At 40.0% G+C, this 22,736-nt stretch overlaps 1 protein-coding gene across 1 annotated transcript in view; it reads right to left on the bottom strand.

Moving 5' to 3' along the window:
- Positions 1-15,364: 15,364 nt before the first annotated feature.
- F2R (coagulation factor II thrombin receptor) overlaps positions 15,365-22,736 on the bottom strand; it is a 446,991-nt gene continuing 439,619 nt past the window's right edge. The window contains exon 2 of the mRNA XM_044063969.1: positions 15,365-18,086. Coding sequence (XP_043919904.1) covers positions 16,897-18,086 — 1,190 coding nt within the window. The 3' untranslated portion in view covers positions 15,365-16,896. The remainder of the gene's footprint in view (positions 18,087-22,736) is intronic.

Below are 22,736 nucleotides of genomic sequence, written 5' to 3'. Positions count from 1 at the left end.
CACCCTAATATGCCCATAAACCATAATAAACTCACACACACACACACACACACACACACACACACACACACACACACACACACACACACACACACACACACACACACACCTCAGCATTTTGCAAGACAGATGTTTTTCTGTGTGAGAAAACAAATTATAAACTTAGTGCTGTGGACACGAGGGGAAATTTAAAAAGTGGAACCTATATTGTGAGATACTATTTGCAACAAAGTGTGTATAAAAGCAAAGTACTTCAGTACAACACTGTTACAAAAGAGGGGAGAAAACAAAATAAAATATGCAACATTTAGTGTATTTGTAAGCAAAAGCAAAATAAAGTACTATTCAGCCATTTTCAGCATCTACTAGCACCACTGTCTGGCTCCAGAGTCAACTTTTGTATGTCCAGGACAGAGATGTTAACAGTGAGAAAAACAGACTGAGGCCTAAAACCTACAGATACATCACTCAGGAGGCAGAGAGAAATCTAAATCTGCTAAAGCTTTACTCACAAGTGACTGAACCCTAGCTTATGAAGTGAATCACATTCTGTATTATTCCATACAATTTAAGTATACACAACACCAGGGATCAGACAGCCTGAAATTGTGCCTTATTGGCCATTAAAAGGCAGCAAAGCATATTTGTTGGTCTGTTTTTATTTACCTTTACAAAAGGCATGGGATAATGGGGAGGGGGGGTGGTAGAGGGGAAGATTCATAGAAATCTTCCTTGCTGTAAGGATGCAGAACACATCCACCATGACATTTCTTTTGCCCTGTTTCACTAAGTTGTACCAAATGGAGAAAGGATTGATCTCTGGAGTACCCTGCTTTTACAAGATCCAATTTATGTGTGGCTTCTGAATCCATCACTCCAGAAGGAGACTATGGAGCATTTCACAAAGTCTGCCAGTTGTGAACCACTGAGAGACTGATGTTTCTGTCTATGGTCCACTGCCAGACCTGCCTCTTCCCCTGCACAGTGGGTACAAATGCTTGCTCCCTTCCTTATGCAAGTACTAATAAATAGACTGCTGGTTGGACCAAGTTAGTAGACACCCTAGATGCAGTTTTTCCACCAAGACTCTGACAGCTATTAAGACTGTCCTTTGCTTCACAGAGTTGGTGCAGGACCCTCTCTCTTCAGTAAGGGACAATATATCATGAACCATGAAGAGACTAAGATGAGTTTCCCACCAGTGAAGCATCTGTGGTTAGGACTTGAGACATGTTTCCACTTATAAATAGGAGGCCCAACAAAAAGAACCCATAACAGAATAATTTAGTGGCTCTACATTCACTAACATCTCACAGTTCACTACAACACCTGTATCCTCAGGGATGCAAATGGCACCATGAACATTGTACTAATTAAAAGTTAGCTCAAAATGATATGTCAACATTGATGCAAATGGCACCATGAACATTGTGCTAATTAAAAGTTAGCTCAAAATGATATGCCAACACTGAAACAGCAAAACACTCCAAAAATAAAAAATATATATATATATATATATATATATATATATATATATATATATATATATATATATAGGTTATGTCTGGGTTGTTGACTGGCTCTTTTGCCATTACTAGTGTTTGAGATAAAAATATCAGCTCATGTTTCACTAAATTATAACATTATATGAATGGCAGAACTGTACCTGTCCACCAAGTTCCTCCATGCAACCCACATTTAAGCCCTGTTTTCAAGTTAAGATGAGACAGGAAAGTACAGTTGTGTAAGTCCTACTTACCCATAACAGTAAATGTTCAAATGTCTTCACTGCTGCAGTAGCCTATGGGTAGTGTCCTGCCAAGGACATAACACCCAGCTAGCTTCCCAAAGCTCTAGCTCCCTTCCTACTCACTCACTCAGGCAGCTGATAGGCTGCACCCTTTTCAGGGGGCAGTACATCATCCACCAGAGTGAGGTAAATCTTCAGAATTTTACTACCCCACGAAAGGAAGGAATATTCATCCTGAACCAACAACCAATGATCACCATAAAAATCATCCAAACAACAACAATAACAATGGCCAACAACCAACAATCGCAATAAAAATCATCCAAACAACAACAACAAGAATGGTGAAAAAACAGGTTATGCCCCACCCCCAACTATCTGCAAAGGGGAATGGTGGGTGAGTGCGGCTACTGCAGCAGTGAAGCAATTTGAACATCTATTGCTAAGGGTAAGTAGGACTTACACAGCTATACTATCTTCTTCATTCTCACTGCTGCAGTAGCCTATGGGTAGATTCCCACAGCTTAGCCTACCTGGGAGGAGGAAGGGTAACAGTCCTGGAGCCCCTGACTAATGGTCCTAGCAAAGCATGTCCTGAACCTAAAGAAAAGATCTAGTTTGTAGTGCTTTGTGAAGGTATGAACAGAGGACCAACTTGCTGCCTCTATAATATTTCTAGATATAGCCTCTTTCCAGTATGCCATCAAAGAGGACAAGACCCTGTAGAATATGCCTTAACTTTGCCTGGAATAATTATACCATGGTGGGAATAGCAAAAAACAACAGCTGTGGACAGCCATCTGGATATAGTTTGTTTAGATACAGGTTGGCCTTTCTTAGTCCGAGCATAGGAAACAAACAGCTATTAGCCTTCCTAAAGGACTTGGCTCTGTCAAGGTAGTACCTGAGCTGCCTGTGCACATCCAATATATGTAGAATCTGTTCTTCCTTGTTTTTTGCCTCTGGGAAGAAAACTGACAGACTGATGGTTTGATTCAAGGTAAACTCAGAAATAACTTTAGGTATGAATGAAAGACTAGTGCTTAATGCAACCGTATCCTTGTGGAAAACCATTACCCACCATGACAGCTTGGAACTCAGATACTCACCCTGCAGATGTCAGAGCAACAAGAAAAACAGTTTTCCAACTAATACACTGCAAGTCAGCTTGAGAGGCTGGTTCAAAGGTTTTAAGGACAGCTTTTCTGGAACAAAACTGATATCTCATGGAGTATGAATTTGTTGCAAGGTGATCTCATATGCAACACTCTTTTTAGAAAATGTCTGACCAAAAACATAGAAGAAAGAGGGGGATCATTAGGCAGATAAGCTGAGATGGCTGCACGATGCACTTCGATGGAAACATACAACAAGCTACCTCTAAATAGCTCACACAAATATTTGAGAACCAGAGGTGTTGCTTCTCTTTCAGGACCCCTGTGATTGGTAAGATTTTCTAATAGCAGGTCTTCTTGCCTCCTTTAGTATCTGCTGCATATCCTTGTAAAAAAGTGCCTAAAAGTTATTAAAATTTTAATCAGCCAGGCTGTCAATTGCAGTTGATTGATGTTAGGGTGTATCCAACATCCCTTGTGCTGTTTGAGTAAATCCAGTCAGTGAGAAAGCTTCTGGTAACTACCCTTGGCCAAGTGCATTAAAAGGGCGAATTAATTCTACCCGGACCAAAAGGAAGTCAACACAATGATTTTTGCTAATTCTTTCAGAATATTTACAAGTACCTTGGAAATCACTGGAAAGGGTGGAAAAGCATACAAGGACATTCCTGACCAAAGCAATGACAGAGCATCTTTTCTCCATGTTTTGCTGGAAGGATTTTTTGAACAGAATTTTTTTAGTTGTCTGTTTTGCAAGGTCAACAGACTTACTTGAGTTGTCCACCACATCTGGATCAATTCCCAATACACACTTGGATTGAGTTTCTAAACGTTTTTAATGTTTCTAAACTTTGCAATGTTTGCACTGAAAGTGTTGATGGAGAAATATAGAGAAGATCAGAAGGAGCTGCATTGTGTCTTTGTGGACTTGGAGAAAGCATATGATAGGATGCCTAGAGAGGAGTTGTGGTATTGTATGAGGAAGTCAGGAGTGGCAGAGAAGTATGTAATAGTGGTACAGGATATGTACGAGGGTAGTGTGACAGTGGTGAAGTCTGCAGTGGGATTGACAGATGCGTTTAAGGTGGAGGTGGGATTACATAAAGGATCAGCTCTGAGCCCTTTCTTATTTGCAATGGTGATGGACAGGTTGACAGACGAGATCAGACAGGAGGCCCCATGGACTATGATGTTTGCAGATGACAGTGTGATCTGTAGTGAGAGTAGGGACCAGGTTGAGGAGACCCTGGAGAGGTGGAGATATGCTCTAGAGATAAGAGGAATGAAGGTCAGCGGGACTAAGACAGAATATGTGTGTGTGAATGAGAGGGAGAATAGAGGAATGGTGAGGATGCAGGGAGTAGAGTTGGCGAAGGTGGATGAGTTTAAGTACTTGGGATCAACAGTTCAGAGTAATGGTGAGTGTGGAAGAGAGGTGAAGAAGAGAGCACACGCAGGGTGGAATGGGTAGAGAACAGTGTCAGGAGTGATTTGTGACAGACGGGTACTAGTAAGAGTGAAAGGGAAGGTCTACAAGAGGGTAGTGAGACCAGCTATGTTGTATGGGTTGGAGACGGTGGCATTGGCAAAAAGGGAGGAGTCAGAGCTGGAAGTGGCAGAGTTAAAGATGTTAAGATTTGCACTTAGTGTGACAAGGATGGACAGGATTAGGAATCAGTATATTAGAGGGTTAGCTCAGGTTGGACGGTTTGGAGACAAAGTCAGTGAGGCAAGATTGCGCTGGTTTGAACATGTGCTGAGGAGGGAAGCTGGGTATACTGGGAAAAGGATGCTAAGGATGGAGCTGCCAGGTAAGAGGAAAAGATGAAGGCCTAAGATAAGGTTTATGGATGTGGTGAGAGAGGACATGCAGGTGGTTGGTGTGACAGAGCAATATGCAGAGGATAGTAAGAAATGGAAACAGATGATCCGCTGTGTCGACCCCTAACGGGAACAGCCAAAAGAGAAGAAGATTGAGTTTCTAAATGTGAGGGTCTGTCCAGGACCTGCTGAGACTGTCTGCCACAATGTTTTGCCCTGATGGAGGCCTGAAGAGTTGGAGAATGCTTAACAGCCAACTCCCAAGCCATCATTGTCAACCAGCAAATAAAGCACAATCTTGTACCACTTTATTTGATGAGATACCACATCACTGTGGTGTTGTTTGTAATCACCTCTAAAGGGCCTGGAGCACATAGATAGTGTACAGATTTCAAATCATGAATCACTGCTAGCATTTCCTTAATGTTTATGTGCTTTGGGCTGTTCAAAGAGTCTCATACACCTTGCACTTTTACTTCCACGGAAACTGTAACTCAAGCATAATCTCAAGAGTCTGTGTAGAAAGACTGAACTGAGGATGAAAGAGAGAAAGGGCCATTAGATTCCTCTACCACTGCAATTCTCACCTTATAAACCCTAACACAGGAATCTGAAAGTCCAAGTGGTGTAGGAGCTGGGACCAGTTTTTAGCTATCATTAGAATTTTCTCATGTGTAATCTGGTAAGCGGTGTCATGAGGATCACGGATGCCATGAGGACTAGAATCCTGAGAAATACTCTTGCAGAAGCCTAAAGCTGCTCAGAAAAAAACACAGAAAGATCTGCCAGTAAGTTATTACCTTTTCTTTTGAAAGGAAAGCTCTTTGCTTGAGTATATCTATCAGACATCTCCAAAAGACAATTTTATGAGAGAGTGTGAAACAAGACTTTTGTACGTGAAAGTGAAATGCCAGATGTGTCAAACAGCTAGAGCTGAGCTGACAAAAAGACAAGTTTGGGTTCAGAGCCCTTCAGAGCTTTACTACCGCTGAACAGTACACTCCTCTGAGACTTTTGAGTAATGATGGTTGGCTTGTACTTTTCTTAGCTGGGCAGATCAGGGGAAAAAACTTCCATTTCTTATTTTTTACTGATGTTTTATTACCTTCCTCTTCAGGGAAGTTATTTTAAAGTTAAAAGTTAGTGTTTTAACGGATTGTCTTGAGACTGTAATGTACTTTTAAATGGAGCACTAGTTTCTGTCAGTTTAAAAATAGTGTTATCTAACCGATAAGCTATTTTTTGTGGATAAATTATGTTTATTTTAAGGTTGTGGGTCTGCCCATAGTGTTTAAAAGTGCTGTAAACTTTGCTTTTTTTCTGTCAAAAAAGACTAACTTTTGTGGACTGGTAGTTTCATTGGCATTATTGTTTGTTTTCCCCAGGACAGAATGAATCAAAAATAAAAGCACCCAACCTCAGTGAGAAACCAAAAAACTAACACTTCCAAATGGAAATGAAGATGGTGCCAATTGATATCCAGGATAGAGGCAGCATTTTCAGCTTGAACATGGAACAAATTGTCACTCCCATGGTTGGTCCTTTTTCCAGCCACAAAAAAGAAAAAGTTAAGCAAACAGCCTTTACTACCACAGCAGGCTATCATTTTCTTAAGCCACAGGTGGGTGACTCTGCTGTGGCCATTTGTTGTATCTCAGACCACTCATCTTTTTCTTTGGTGCCCTCTGTTGTAGCACCTACAGCCACTATGGACCAGGGGTTAGCCACATCCTCTGTGGCTTTTGAGGTCCCCTCAGTGGGCAAAGGAGAACCACTCTTGTCGATCTTGGGAGAGGGAACAGGGTTTCCCTGTTGCATCAGAATGCTGTGCTCATCCCTGGGGAAGCATAGACTCCCAGTAGTAACACAGTTTGCCTTATTTTTCCTGTTAAAAAGAAACAGAAACCAAGCATGTATCTACTCCTCCTCAAGCTTCTTTGGATAAGAGTAGTTTACTGGCACTGGCTCAGGGTTTGATTCAGGCTATTGATCCTTCTTATTGAGTAGTTTCCAGTAAAAGAAAGAGAGATGCTCCCTTTCCTGAAGAGATTCAAGATTCTGAATCTGAATAAGAAGATGTAGGGACAGATTCAGGGTTTTTTCTTCAGATTTCTGATTCAAACTCAGAGGAAACATCTCTTTCTGATTTGCCCTGTGGGGGGGGGGTCTCTTTCCCTGAGACTATTGCTAGAATGTCTCAATGTTTTCAGTGGGAGAACACTGAGGTTTTTTAGTCCTTCAAAAAATATTATGAGCTGTTAAAGAAGGATTTTTCCAGAACATACATCCATTCCTCCTGTCCTGTCTGCTTTACAAGGTGTGTGTGTCTTACTGTCTGCAATCTTCCTGATAGTCAACCAGCTGTTCCTGAAAGGGCCGACAGGCTGTATAAAGTTCCTCAGTCTTTTAATTTTTTATACACAATTCCCAAACCTGACCCAGCAGTTATAGCATTAGTTGACTTCTCTCCTGATAAGCACTTAGTTAAGTCCAGTCCTACTCTTTCTAATAGGGATGAGAAAATTATTGATAGGCATGGGGAAAAAGTGCATACTTCTGCAACTTTAAATTTCAGAATTTTAAATTGTCTGTCATATATTAAAGTTTATTCTCACATAACTTGAAAGTATGAGGGATGTTTTATCTACAGTTTCTTCTTGTGAAGAAAAATCTGCTTTAAATAACTTAGTTTCTTCTACTGCACAGGTTACTACTCATTGGTTACAGTGTGTGTGTGTGTGTGTGTGTGTGTGTGTGTGTGTGTGTGTGTGTGTGTGTGTGTGTGTGTGTGTGTGTGTGTGTGTGTGGATACTTCTTCTACAGCCACTGTAAGGTTTTAAGGAGGTTTGCTTGGCTGCATTCTCAGAACCATCCAGATGACGTTAAAACTGAGATTTTAAATTCTCCCTTGAACAATGATTTAGTGTTTGGCTTCTTTACTGCAGAAGTGATCAAAAGTGTGATGAAAGCGACAAGCTGATCCAAGAAATCTCTAAAATTATTCAGCCCTCCTTTTCTAAATTAACCAAATTATTTACTTTCTCCTCGTACAATTTCAGCAAAAAAACAGAATAAAGTCTCAAGAGAATTCAGGCTGAACAGACTTTTAAGAAGAAGTGGCGAGGAGGTTCCAAAATGAAGTCTCAAACCTCCCAAAACCATGGACACTCCAAAAAGTCTGAATGACAGAGATCTTGTAACCCCCTCCCACCCTGGCCCTCTTTCTCTTCCAGAAAGTCTGAATTTCCATTTTTCTCACTGACTGCAGATGACAACAGATTGTTTCAGGCAAATAGGTTCTGAATATCATTCATGAGGGTTACAGATGACAGTGGAGGAAATTCCTCTTTTCCATATCAGACTGTTTTGTTTTCACCTATTCTTTACCACACGCTGTCCCAAGGAGTCATAGAACCAGTTCCACATTCCCAGGTAGGGAAGCAGTTTTATTCAAGGATGTTCCTAGTCACAAAGAATGAACAAAAGAAAGAAAATGCTTGGAGACCAGTTCTGGATCTTTCTTTCCTAAACCTGTTTGTGATAGTGCCCAAATTCAAAGCAATGTCACTTCACAACCTGTTGCCTCTTTTTCCTCTTTCAAGTTTCCTCGTAACACTAGACTAAAAAGATGCTTATCACATTCCTATTCAACCAGACTTCAGGCATTTCTTAAGTTTGTCTGTGTCTGGATCACATTATCAGTTTTCTGCCTTGGCCTTTGGAGTATCTACTGCACCAAGGGTTTTCACAAAGTGTTTAGCTCCAGTTATAGCTCATTTCAGGCTACAGGATATCCTCATTTTTTCTGCATTTAGATGGCATGCTTATCTTTGTGGAATCTTTTTCAAAATGTCAGGAATCATCTCTCTCTCTCTTGAGTGAGAGATCTCTTGCACAACCTGGGATTCCAAGAGAATATTCAAAAGTCCTTCTTGACTCCCTCACACAAGATTGTCTTCCTAGGATGCCAACTAGACACCTCAGTTTAAACAGCTTTTCTTCCACAGGAAAAAAAAAAAGATCTTTATTTAGATCTATTTATCAGTATTTGCACTCAGACTTGTCAGTGTGATGGAATACCTCCAAATTTTGGGTCTCATGGCATCTATGATTCTCATGATACCCCTGGCAAGACTCCACATGAGAAAGATACAGTGGTATCCGAAAACTATTTGGTCCCAGCATTAACACTCTTTCTCTTTTCAGATCCCAGTTCTGGGGTTTGTCAGAAGTGAAGTCACTAGGTGGAGACAACAGATATCCTTAAATCAAAGTCTCTTTTTTTCCCTCCCTGCTCTAAAAAGCAGTCAGTCACCACAGATACTACAGAGTTTGCTTGGGGAGCAGTTTCTAGAGAGATAAAAGTGCAGGGGGTGTGGGACACCAAGGACAGATGCAAGCACATAAATATCAAGGAGATGCTTGCCCTGAGCAAATCACTCAATCCTCTGAACCATCTTTGGTACCCAGGACTTCTTCAAGTGGTTACAGATAATAGCACAGTGATGTGGCACACCAATAAGCAAGGGGAAATCCAGGTTGTACCAGCTTTGCAGACTAACCATGTTAATTTGGAATATAGCTTCACAGCAAAATCTCACTTTACAAGCATCCTACATTCTGTCAGCAAAACTGTGTGGCAGACAAACTGAGCAAGACCAGGGCAGGCCCTCACGAATGGAAACTAGATCCAGGGGTCTTCCAAAATGTGATCCATATCTGGGGAGTTCCTTAAGTAGATGTCTTTGCCTTCTCTGATCAATCAACTGGCAAGATTCTGCTCCAGGACTCTATGCAAGAAGGCCTGGAAGACAGATGCCTTTTCTTTTATTTGGACAGGAATGTTCCTGCATGCCTTTTTACCTTTTCCACTGACATCCACGGTACTTCAGAAGATTCTGAAGGAATCCCCCAAGACGTTTGCAGTGACTCCCTTCTGGCCCAGGCAACCATGGTTCTCCCTTCTTTTGGAAATGGCCAGGGGCAGTTACCACAAGATTCCTCACAGAATGGATCTACTCACACAAGAACAGGGGTATTTGATACACCCCGACATCAATCAAATTCAACTGACTGCTTGGATGATAGGGTCTTAATTCCTTTTAGGCACCTGTTTTCTAAGGAAATGCAGCAGGTGCTAATGTAGGCAAGAAATCCTGCCATTAGAAAATCATATATTAGCAAATAGAAAAGGTTTTCTAGTTGATGCCAGCACAATAACCAGCACCTAATTCAGGGCTAGTTGTTCTCTAGTTTTACAATATTTGTGTGAGTTCCTATCCTATAGCCTTTCTTATTCCTCTCAGTGTTCACTTATTGGCCATTTCAGTATGTCTACCCATAGATCCTCCTCTTTCAAGGCAGCCACAAGTAAAATGTTCTTGAAAGGAGTTTTGCATAAGAGGCCTCCAAGTAAACCAAATGCCCTTCCTTGGAATCTTAATTTTCTGTTACAGAAACTAACACTTGCTCCATTTGAACCAGCTAATTTGACTGACTTGAGTTTCTTACCATGGAAAATAGTTTTATTTATTGTTCTGACCTCTGCAAGAAGGGTACAGGAGAACAGCTCAGTTGGCTTAGTGGTAAAGTGCTGTGGCTATGGTGTGCAGGGTTCTGGGTTCAAGTCTTGTAAGGGCTGATTATTTGTGGCGAAAGCCAACACAATTCTGGCTAGGCTTATAAATGCCTACAGGCAGATAGCCAAGTACCTACCTATGATACCTGAATTACAAGCTGTTATGTCAACCCTACTTCATTTTCCACAGGGACAGGGTTTCATTGAGAACTAATCTTTCTTTAATCCCTAAAGAGCTATCCTAGTTTAATTTAAGTCAGACTATCCTTCTCCTAATTTTCTTTCCTGAACTTACAAATGAGGAAGAAAGGATATTCCATACCTTGGATGTCCACAGACAATTCAGGTTCTATCTTGATAGAACTAAATCTTTCTACTTATCAGATCAATTGTTCATTTTTTGTGAAGGTAAGAAGAAGGGACAACAAGTGTCAAAACAGACTATTTCTAAATGGTTGTCTAAGGCTACTACCTTTTGTTATACTCACCATGACCAATCTATTTAAGGCAGGGCCAAGGCCCACAATGCAAGGACATTGGTTTCTTCTATGGCTTTTTGGAAAGGGTTCAAGTCTAGAAGTATTCTAGAAGCTGCTACGTGGCCCTCTGTACATAATTTTACAAAGCACTATAAACTGGACTCCTTCTCTAGGTCTAGATCATGCTTTGCTAGGACCATTCTCCAGGGTCTCCTGGACCCTTCTCCTTCCACCTCCCAGTTATAGTTAGCTATGGTAATCTATCCATATAGCTTAGTCGACTGCATCAGTGATCAACATGAAGAACATAGTACAGTTGTGTAAACTGAACTTACCATAACAGTAGTTGTTTGAATGATCACTGCTGCAGTAGACACTCCCTTCTTCCATCCCCTTGTTTTTTGGTGTGTTTTTTTGTGGATATTTCTTTTTTGTTTTTCCTAACCTTTTCATTTCAGGACTCAGCCTCTCTCCCTCTGCTGGCAAGAAACCTCTGAAGGGCTTCATATCCAAACATGTCTTTTAGTCAGCTAAGGTTGAGCTGCTTGGCAGTTTGGGTGTGTGGAAGATGCCCTGATGCTTTGGAAGCTAGTTAGCAGTTATATCCTTAGCAGGACATAACCCATAGAGGTAAGGCTACTGTAGCAGTGATCATTTGAACATCTGCTGTTATGGTAAGTTCAGCTTTCTGCAGTCACACTGTCAGTCTGACGAACATGTTTTGCTAGCATTTTCTTGAACAGCTATCAGAATGGGAGGGTGTTTTACAGTTCAGAAGCAACTGCAGAAAAGCAAGAATCATCAATCTGGTTGGGAGAAACTGGATTGGCTGTTAACTGCAGATCTGTGTACTAAAAAGAAGAGGGGGTGGAGAGAACTGGACCATGAGATATTTACTCAGTTTGTGGAATATAGAATGGTCTGCCCTTAATAGATACATCTCTAGGCAGTATCTGAATTCCATCCAGCTGATCCTTTTCAGAGAAATGCCAGTGAGTCCTACAGTGGAGGCTTGATGCCAATTCAGCTATCTTACTCTAGGCACCTTCAACTCCAGGCAACTAAGATGAGGAATCACAGTCTTTGTTGAACTGTTGAACTTCTGAGGACTGTACTTGCTAGAATTACAAGATGGAGGGGGAACATAAGCTAAATCTGTGATGTCTGTATCTCTAAGTATTCTCCCCTACTCTGATGAAGAGTCACCTTGGAGTCAATACACATAGTTGGGGTGTAGAGGTACAACCCCATATCAAGGGATGAAGGATGGCTTGCCTCCTTCCAAAAATGATTAAAACAGTGTAACAATAAGTCTCACTGTTCCCTGCTGGTTTCAAAACAGCAGATCTTTAACTTGCAATAGGAAGCCAAGCACTGGACACACAAACTTTTCAATGATTTGCATCATGACTGACGTGAGAACTGTGCAAATGGCAGAAAAGAACTGGGGAGCTCGGGACCTACTCATTCTAATCTAATTAATTTGTGACATCACTGTACCTGCTGTATTCAAGGTTTCATGAAAAAAAATAACAAATTGTAGCTAGTGTAGAGAATGAACCCAGTCAGAGGACCCATCGAGGCAGGGCCTTGATTTTAGATCTGATGTTTCTATTGTGCTTTGGGCTCACACACTGAATTTTTCCAACATTTGATGTTTAAATAGTACTTCTACTGATACATTATTTAACTCCTCTTCTGCTCCTTTTTTAAAAAAAAATCTCTCTCTCTCTCTCTTACAAGTTGCATCTCGTTCCTAGAGTGACCCTGTGGACAGCCACAGCTACCCATGCAGTTTACTAGGTCAATGCAAAAGAAATGTATGCTTTTGACTGTGTACTGTCTCATATAACTAATAATTTAAAAGAACAAGATAATACGCTATCATGCAAGTGTCAAAATCTTTAAATGAGGTCATATACAGCTTTAGCTTATGGAATGCAGGGAGCAGTACTCTTAACCAGTAACTGCTGACAAAACAGAAAGAAAGACCTGGCTGATGATTTACTGAAAACTCAGAATACTTTTGTAGCAATGGCTAAATTCAGTATCACTCTGCAAAAATTGTTCTAAGCTCTCCAGAAATGAAAATCAGTTAAACTAGCTGTGTGTGCCAGCAGAGGGAATAGTCAGCACTCATTACCAGAGTCATAGCTGTGGGGAAGAGGAGCATGGCAGTGTTCAGAATATAGTGTTTTGCACTATCAAAGATCATATATTCTTGGCCTGTACTGCTGTCTGTACTTAGACTTTGAAATAAATGACAATTAAAGAATGAAGGAGCACAAAACTGGCCCTCTATAGGTCTGCACCACAAACCAAGCATCTGCCTCAGAAGACGCTTCCATATTAAATCTGACTCTACACTGCAGAACTGTACGTGTTGTCTTACCACCAAATGAAGATTAGTAACACAGCAGCTGAGGTTATTAGTTGCACACGGAGCCACCCAATTCACCTATACTAAAGCTATTCTCTTACTAATATAAAACATGAGTTGTAGTATTTTAAGCCAAAATGGTCTGCAGTATCTGACAGCTCCAGCAACTCACCAAAGTACTTAACATTCTGCAAAACTACATTAATTCATGTATACATAATTTAACAAAAGAAGAGGGCATCTATGTTTTAGGCTAAATAAATTAAAAATCTAGCCATATTGTTCTAAATATGCTTTAATGTTTCTTAGCAAAGATGCAGGGCAACTACATTCATAGGCTTTTTTGGCAGATTTTAGCAAGACTCTTCTGTATGTTCTATACAGCTCTGAATCATTATCGGCTAAATTACTGAAGACTCATACTGCGAGAGAGTTACTCCAGTGTAATGCTGTTTGGTAAGTATGCATTACATATGAGTAACTCACATGGAAAATAAGTCTTAGAATACCAGTAGTTGTTTGAATGATCACTGCTGCAGTAGACACTCCCTTCCTCCATCCCCTTGTTTTTGGTGTGTTTTTTTGTGGATATTTCTTTTTTGTTTTTCCTAACCTTTTCATTTCAGGACTCAGCCTCTCTCCCTCTGCTGGCAAGAAACCTCTGAAGGGCTTCATATCCAAACATGTCTTTTAGTCAGCTAAGGTTGAGCTGCTTGGCAGTTTGGGTGTGTGGAAGATGCCCTGATGCTTTGGAAGCTAGTTAGCAGTTATATCCTTAGCAGGATATAACCCATAGAGGTAAGGCTACTGTAGCAGTGATCATTTGAACATCTGCTGTTATGGTAAGTTCAGCTTTCTGCAGTTACACTGTCAGTCTGACGAACATGTTTTGCTAGCATTTTCTTGAACAGCTATCAGAATGGGAGGGTGTTTTATAGTTCAGAAGCAACTGCAGAAAAGCAAGAATCATCAATCTGGTTGGGAGAAACTGGATTGGCTGTTAACTGCAGATCTGTGTACTAAAAAGAAGAGGGGGTGGAGAGAATTGGACCATGAGACATTTACTCAGTTTGTGGAATATAGAATGGTCTGCCTTTAATAGATACATCTCTAGGCAGTATCTGAATTCCATCCAGCTGATCCTTTTCAGAGAAATGCCAGTGAGTCCTACAGTGGAGGCTTGATGCCAATTCAGCTATCTTACTCTAGGCACCTTCAACTCCAGGCAACTAAGATGAGGAATCACAGTCTTTGTTGAACTGTTGAACTTCTGAGGACTGTACTTGCTAGAAGTACAAGATGGAGGGGGAACATAAGCTAAATCTGTGATGTCTGTATCTCTAAGTATTCTCCCCTACTCTGATGAAGAGTCACCTTGGAGTCAATACACATAGTTGGGGTGTAGAGGCCATATCAAGGGATGAAGGATGGCTTGCCTCCTTCCAAAAATGATTAAAACAGTGTAACAATAAGTCTCGCTGTTCCCTGCTGGTTTCAAAACAGCAGATCTTTAACTTGCAATAGGAAGCCAAGCACTGGACACACAAACTTTTCAATGATTTGCATCATGACTGACGTGAGAACTGTGCAAATGGCAGAAAAGAACTGGGGAGCTCGGGACCTACTCATTCTAATCTAATTAATTTGTGACATCACTGTACCTGCAGTATTCAAGGTTTCATGAAAAAAAAATAACAAATTGTAGCTAGTGTAGAGAATGAACCCAGTCAGAGGACCCATCGAGGCAGGGCCTTGATTTTAGATCTGATGTTTCTATTGTGCTTTGGGCTCACACACTGAATTTTTCCAACATTTGATGTTTAAATAGTACTTCTACTGATACATTATTTAACTCCTCTTCTGCTCCTTTTTAAAAAAAAATCTCTCTCTCTCTTACAAGTTGCATCTCGTTCCTAGAGTGACCCTGTGGACAGCCACAGCTACCCATGCAGTTTACTAGGTCAATGCAAAAGAAATGTATGCTTTTGACTGTGTACTGTCTCATATAACTAATAATTTAAAAGAACAAGATAGTAAGCTATCATGCAAGTGTCAAAATCTTTAAATGAGGTCATATACAGCTTTAGCTTATGGAATGCAGGGAGCAGTACTCTTAACCAGTAACTGCTGACAAAACAGAAAGAAAGACCTGGCTGATGATTTACTGAAAACTCAGAATACTTTTGTAGCAATGGCTAAATTCAGTATCACTCTACAAAAATTGTTCTAAGCTCTCCAGAAATGAAAATCAGTTAAACTAGCTGTGTGTGCCAGCAGAGGGAATAGTCAGCACTCATTACCAGAGTCATAGCTGTGGGGAAGAGGAGCATGGCAGTGTTCAGAATATAGTGTTTTGCACTATCAAAGATCATATATTCTTGGCCTGTACTGCTGTCTGTACTTAGACTTTGAAATAAATGACAATTAAAGAGTGAAGGAGCACAAAACTGGCCCTCTATAGGTCTGCACCACAAACCAAGCATCTGCCTCAGAAGACGCTTCCATATTAAATCTGACTCTACACTGCAGAACTGTACGTGTTGTCTTACCACCAAATGAAGATTAGTAACACAGCAGCTGAGGTTATTAGTTGCACACGGAGCCACCCAATTCACCTATACTAAAGCTATTCTCTTACTAATATAAAACATGAGTTGTAGTATTTTAAGCCAAAATGGTCTGCAGTATCTGACAGCTCCAGCAACTCACCAAAGTACTTAACATTCTGCAAAACTACATTAATTCATGTATACATAATTTAACAAAAGAAGAGGGCATCTATGTTTTAGGCTAAATAAATTAAAAATCTAGCCATATTGTTCTAAATATGCTTTAATGTTTCTTAGCAAAGATGCAGGGCAACTACATTCATAGGCTTTTTTGGCAGATTTTAGCAAGACTCTTCTGTATGTTCTATACAGCTCTGAATCATTATCGGCTAAATTACTGAAGACTCATACTGCGAGAGAGTTACTCCAGTGTAATGCTGTTTGGTAAGTATGCATTACATATGAGTAACTCACATGGAAAATAAGTGTTAGAATACCAGTGTACATTAATCATAAGATCAATCTCTGATTAACTGTGTAGTATTTTATCATTTAAGTCTTTAAAACATACCATACAGTGTTCTCACATTTAACTCTGTCCTCCCAAATGGTTTCTTCAAAGGAGCACTCTGCAGGACCGGAAATGGAACAGTCCCAAAGCAGCTCAAGGTCCGTTAAAAAGTAACAAATTGAACCGTCTTTTATCAGCTTAAATATCTATGTATGTAGATGAACTCTCAGTTTTGTACAGTCTTAATGTTCACATAATCAAATATCGCTTCTGAATTTAGAACGTTACCAGGTATTAGAGGATAATAAAAAATAATTTTGCACACATGCAGCTGTCAGTATTTATCAGCTATGCCTCTTATAATTAACACATGCAGTATTGCACTTCTTACAAATTTACTTTTTACATACCAGCTATGTTATGTATTCCCATATATCTTTTCTACACACTTTAATGGATATGAATTCATAAATCCTTCCCCAAAACCTATAAAATGCATGAAAATATAAGTATTTTGCTTTCATATACCTTACCTGTCTACATACATCTTTAAAACACGCAATCAAAAGTGTTTAAATGCTTTTGTAAAATACATGTAAAAGATTACAGAAATTCATTAAAGGTTAGATTTTGAACAAGTGTACTAAGTGCAGCACTGAAAGTGTACATACTAAGTACGCAACTACATCTTTTTTCAAGCAGACATGGATACTTCAAGTTAACAACTTCCTGTAGATGCTACTATTAAGGTGACATGAGGTGTTACTTGTTTTAGCAGTCGCAGTACCAGATAGGCTAGTGCTACTGTCAGCAGTTTGAGTATCCACACAGCACACCAAATTATATAAGGATTCCTTCCACTGGCTGGAACCATAGTAATAAATTATTGGATCAATGCAGCAATTGAGGCTACCAATGCAGACTGACAAAAGATATGCAAAATACGTACTACTGTTGTGTTCCCTAGAAAACCGCAAATAATGAACTGATAAAAGAATATTAGTTGGTGCAAAGCAGACAACGAAAACAAACAAAACCGCAGCAGTTAAAAAGATGGCACGGGTCTTTTTAGAACTCACTGATACACTTACATCACTAAGTCGATGAATAGTGACACTATAACAGAATACAGTAATTAGAAATGGTATACAAAAAAAAAATAAACTGAATAACGGATAATAATACATATAAAAGTTTTGCATTTCGAATTCGTGCGACACGTCATGGCAAGTCGTGATGTTTAGCCCAGGCACTTTAAGTGTTTGCTCTTTCAAAACCAGTGGAGTGGTACCAGCAGCAGCAACAATCCAAGTGGAGATGCAAACTAAGGTAGCATGCTTGGTACTGCGCCATGAACGAGACCTCACAGGATATACCACGGCTAAGAATCTGTCCACACTTATGCAGGTTATTAGCAGAACTGAGCAGTACATGTTGCAGTAAAATGCAGCTGTCACAATTCGACACAGTCCAGGACCAAAGTGCCAGTCATTTCCAGAAAAATGGTAGCAAATTTTAAATGTAAGCAAGATGGCAAACAGCACATCAGCAATAGCCAGGTTCAACATGTATATGACAGTTGGTGTCTTCAGCTTAATTTTATACAGAATCACTATAACTGCTAGACAGTTCAGAGGTAAAGTCATGGAAACTACGAATGAATACACAGATGGTATAAAGATGATCATCCATGGAGAAGTAAGGTATGTCTCAAGATCATGTTCAGTGTGGTTTCCCAAAATTTTACCACGACGCCTAGGACTAGCAAAAATATTAAATCCTGATCCCATTTCAGCAGTGCTATTATCTTCTTCATAATCAGTAATGTACGTATTAAAAGATAGTGCGTTTGTTGATATGAGAAACATTCTGGGTTTGAGTCCATTGTTTTCTGAGTCGTTGACTGTTAAAAAGAAAGAAAAGAAGTAAAAATGAGACTTCAAAAAAAGCAGTGACACAGTGAAAAAATAAAAAGTACCTTTCTGAATTTCTGGGAACAGGATTACATTTATTTTGGGACTACATTAGTAAAATACAATGTACTGTATTTACAATTAATTCTGTTACTAGATTATAAAAATAATTAAATAGGTATTAATTATGGAGAAAATTATTACTGAATCATTATTAATATACGAGAGACAAATAATTTATTACCTGCCAATATCATGGGATCATTTGCCACAGTCATCCCAATGCTCCTTTCACTCAAAATATTCCTAAAAATACTCAGAAGTACATGGGTCCTTATTTGTTCACATAAGTACCAGAAATATAACTGGAGTCTATCTGCTCCAAATCCCTGTTACTCATTTGCTATGTAGTTTTAAATATGCATCTCAGCCTCTGTAGAAACCAGTTTATTCAACAAAAAATGAAAGTGACCAGATTTTTAGTTTCAGTCAACACTTAGCTAGACTTCACCTGCACCAGAATCCTCCTCAGTACTTAATGGTTCACAGCCAGAGAACATCTCCTTTTTAAGGCTATTTAGGGAGGGAGAATATATGGGTTGGAGACAGTGGCATTGACGCCAGGTAAGAGGAATAGAGGAAGGCCTAAGATAAGGTTTATGGACGGTGAGAGAGAGAGAGGATGGGCGGTTGGTGTGACAAGATGCAGAGAAGAGGAAGAAATGGAAAAAGAAGATGATCCTGTATCCGCTGTAAAACAACCCTAAAAAAAAGAGAATGAATGACAATTACATATAACAGCTCATTAAATAAAAGTATTTATAACCACTACAACATTTTAAGAGTTCAGAACCACAACTTGCCTAACATTTCAGAAGCCAGCACTGATGTGATATTACAGTAAAACTTCAAAAGAGAAAGTTCAAGCAATCTGATAACAACAAAACGATATAAAATGAATGGTGTCACAGCTTTCTAATTTTTCCACACTTTACCCAGTAGAAACATTTACATAATTCCCTAAAAAGACTACTATAAATTAACGCCTGCACTGTCATTTGCACTCATATATACCTTCTTAATACTTTAACTTCAGTTTGTTATGACTGATAAAAGCAGAATGTATTAATAAATCTTGCTTTGATGCAGCCAAAATGTGAAATGCATTCCTTACTTAAGTATTGACTAGAAAGACAAAAGACAAGTTTGTGTGTGTGTGTGTGTGTGTGTGTGTGTGTGTGTGTGTGTGTGTGTGTGTGTGTGTGTGTGTGTGTGTCTGTGTGTGTGTGAGAAAAAGAGAGGGACAGAGAGAGAGAGAGAGAGCTTGCATACTATAGTAATGTCTCTTGGCTTCCTAACATACATAACCATTTCAAAGAAAGTATCAGTCTCCCTAGCTGTGGTAGTCTCAGTGTAAACAGTTCCACTGGAAACTGGTGGTTGAAGTAATAATATAAAGTATTATCTGGCTCCATGCGTTATTTCTGTGGGATTAACAGTATTCCTGCTGTGGAAAATGCACACAGAATAGCAGCAAAACCCACACATGTGCAATACTGACCTCCAAAATTCCGACAATAGAAATAGGAGGATGATTAAAATGGCTCAGAGGTGGCTAGAATTCATGAGTACTTCATGTTCGAGGAATTTGACAATGGCCACCTTTACAGCTATCATCTGTTAATTCTCAGCCTCATATCCAAGGTTAATAGGTTGTTACTAGGGTAACGACCACTCAGGCCCTTATAAGCCTACTTAGTATATTTCTCTTATTGATTGCCTCTGTCCATAAGGGACACAGGGACCAAACAAGGAGTAAATTTATAATTTCACATCCAGTTGTCAGGGTTTTTGTTTGAATAGGGTTGGGGTGAACTCTGTTTTACATGGATGGGGAGCCCATTCCGTAGTGCAGGGATCCTTTGGGACACATATCTGCCTCTCCAGCACCTTCTGTTTATGTTACAAGTGAAGTTCAGAGCCCTAGATCTAGTGCTTCTGGTGCCGCTTATTTTGTGCATGTACATCAGGACTGGGTCTGAGGAAGCCCTGTAACTATAAGCTAGGCAACGATTCCCTCTTTGCAGCCTGTAGGAGACTGAATACTGAGACAGAGGCTTTATACAGTTGGCATTCATGTCCTTTTACATCTCTGGATCTAAACTGTGTAACTCTTGCCTGTCATAGTCACAAATTAACATTAACTAACAACATGTAAACAAGGATTAAAACAAATTTATTCAAACTATCTAGCTAACTGCTACATAACTTAAGAATAAAGTTATAGCCCTAACTCACTCAAACAGTAATTCCCATATATTGTAATCCGATCGAAAATGGAACTGCATACTAATGTTATCATTCTGATTCATCCAGTAATCCAAACACTGTTAATACTTATAAACTGTAACCCCTAACACTTACCTACATTCCTCCTTCTGTGCTCTTTCTAATGGGATTATTCAGCATAATATACATAGCTGTAGAGATGCTATCCTCACTGATGGCAACTTCCATTTCTCGGTTTATCATGTATTTACCTGTATTTCACCTAAAACGCTGATTTTCTAGAGTTTCTGTGATTTAAAAAGCTTGTTATAGCTACATATTGTACTTATTTTACTGTCTGCACTTTAACAAAGTCATTTTTGTGTTTAAATTACCTGTTTAACTGTTGTAGGCTACACACTCAAGTGTGATAGCCATTTCTGTGCATTTAAAGTGTTTTTTTATTGTATCTGCTTTATTTTCTGAAAAAAAAAACAAAAAAATGAAAGAAAATACTTGTTTTCCCACCTTTCTAAGCTAGTATAGTGCAGTTTTCAGGTTAGTGCTGAATTCAGGGCTGTGTTACAAGTTTCTGTGTTTGCCAATACCTTACTTGGATAGAAGGAAGTTTCTCTGTTCACTGTCAGAGAGGTAGCTTTGAGCAGCCTATCTGTCCCTGGAGGAGTGGTTTCAGCCTAGAAATTAGTAGTTAATTGGCCATTTTGGGGTAATTTCTATCTCTTTCATTTCCCTGCTATAAAACCTGCATTTGCGTGGTTTTGCTTGCTGGGCAGCATCGGTTAGCTAGGGTATAACTACAAATTTTCAACTTAAACACTCAAACCATTCACTCTCATCCCGGCACTTGCTAAAAACTCATAGCAAGCACTTATAAACCTTAACAATAGACCCCCCCCTATACTGTAGAGAAGGACAAGGCTCTCTACTCACCCTTACCAGTAAATCAGTAAAACAGTTCACTGTACCTATCCAGGCATGTCCAAAGGGCAGTTTCAGGTGTACTCTCTGGTCCAACTGGTGAATCTGGGCATTTTGAGGCAATGTTACTATTGCCTCATGTACACAGACAACCCTCTCCTCCTTCCACGAAACACTAATACATGCAAGAGATGCAATTATACAGCCACACTGGAGGCTAAGCTCTCTCAACCCAAGACTGGACCAGGCAGTCAAGAGGAGAAGGGTATTACTTGCATCACACCACCAGTCTCACATAGACCTATGAAACCAGCACTGGCAAAAAACACACATAAATACACGAAAACATACTTGGTGGCTCTAAATAAAAATCTGCAAAAGCAACAGAGACCTCCAAAGCAGACATCCAAGCAACCTCCACCCCCAACACAAACCATGAAACACATACTTCACGAAATCAGTGTGCCACAGAATCACAGCCCTTAAAGCAAAATAACATACCCAACATACTAGTAATAGGTGACTCTATAGTCAGGCACACTGACGTCCCACTCACTAGGGTGAACAAGGAGAAGGCTACTGTTAGCTGCCTGTCAGGTGCCAGAATCCGCCACATAACACAAGCACTCAGGTCACTCCAGAACAAGTACAAATATGGCTCTGTCATTGTCTGTGTTGGTGTGAATGACCTGAGCCATACCTCCCTGGACTACATGAAAAGAGACATGCAGGAGCTCTCTTATCACATAGCCCAGGCCGGTATGACCCTGACCCTGAGTAGCATCCTGCCCTCACCAAGAATGATACCATGGTATAGAAAAAAAATTATCAATTTCAACAATTGGCTAAGCTTCTGCTGTCATTCAAAGGGGATCCAGTGTCTGTCAGCCCGGGGTGACATGCTCGACAAGCTACACTGTTTCGCTAGAGACGGCTTGCACCTGTCACCCTTAGGCTTTCGAATACTGGTCAAGGCTCTTGCCACCCCCATAGTGCCTTTTTTAGGCAAGGCTCAAAAGACAAACCCACCGCTGAAAATAGCACAAGTAACAAAAAACTGAGGGCAATGCTAGTCAATGCCAGAAGTATAAACCTCAAAATTCACGCACTCGAGGCACTCCTCAGTGTAGAGAAAATCGATATATGTGCAGTAACAGAAACTTGGTTTAAGGCTCCAGAGAGCACCCCAGCAGTACCAGGCTACAACTCATACCATACATTTCGGCTACAAAATCCGGACCGAAATACAAAAGGCGGGGGAGTATCCATATTCATCACGGATACCCACACCTCCAGGTTAGTGGCACAGCACGATGCTTCAAAGATCATCCACGTGCAACTAACAACGGGCAAAACTGCTATTCAAATTATAGCTTGCTACAGATCACCCACCATGTCCCAGGAACCCCACTCCGCATTCCTGGAAACATAAA

Source organism: Protopterus annectens, chromosome 2.part2 (assembly GCF_019279795.1).
Source record: "Protopterus annectens isolate FY-2018-M chromosome 2.part2, PAN1.0, whole genome shotgun sequence".
In the NCBI taxonomy this organism is placed as follows: Eukaryota; Metazoa; Chordata; order Ceratodontiformes; family Protopteridae; genus Protopterus; species Protopterus annectens.
Note: the sequence above shows the minus strand (reverse complement) of the source record. Positions and strands in the feature narration are given on the sequence as shown.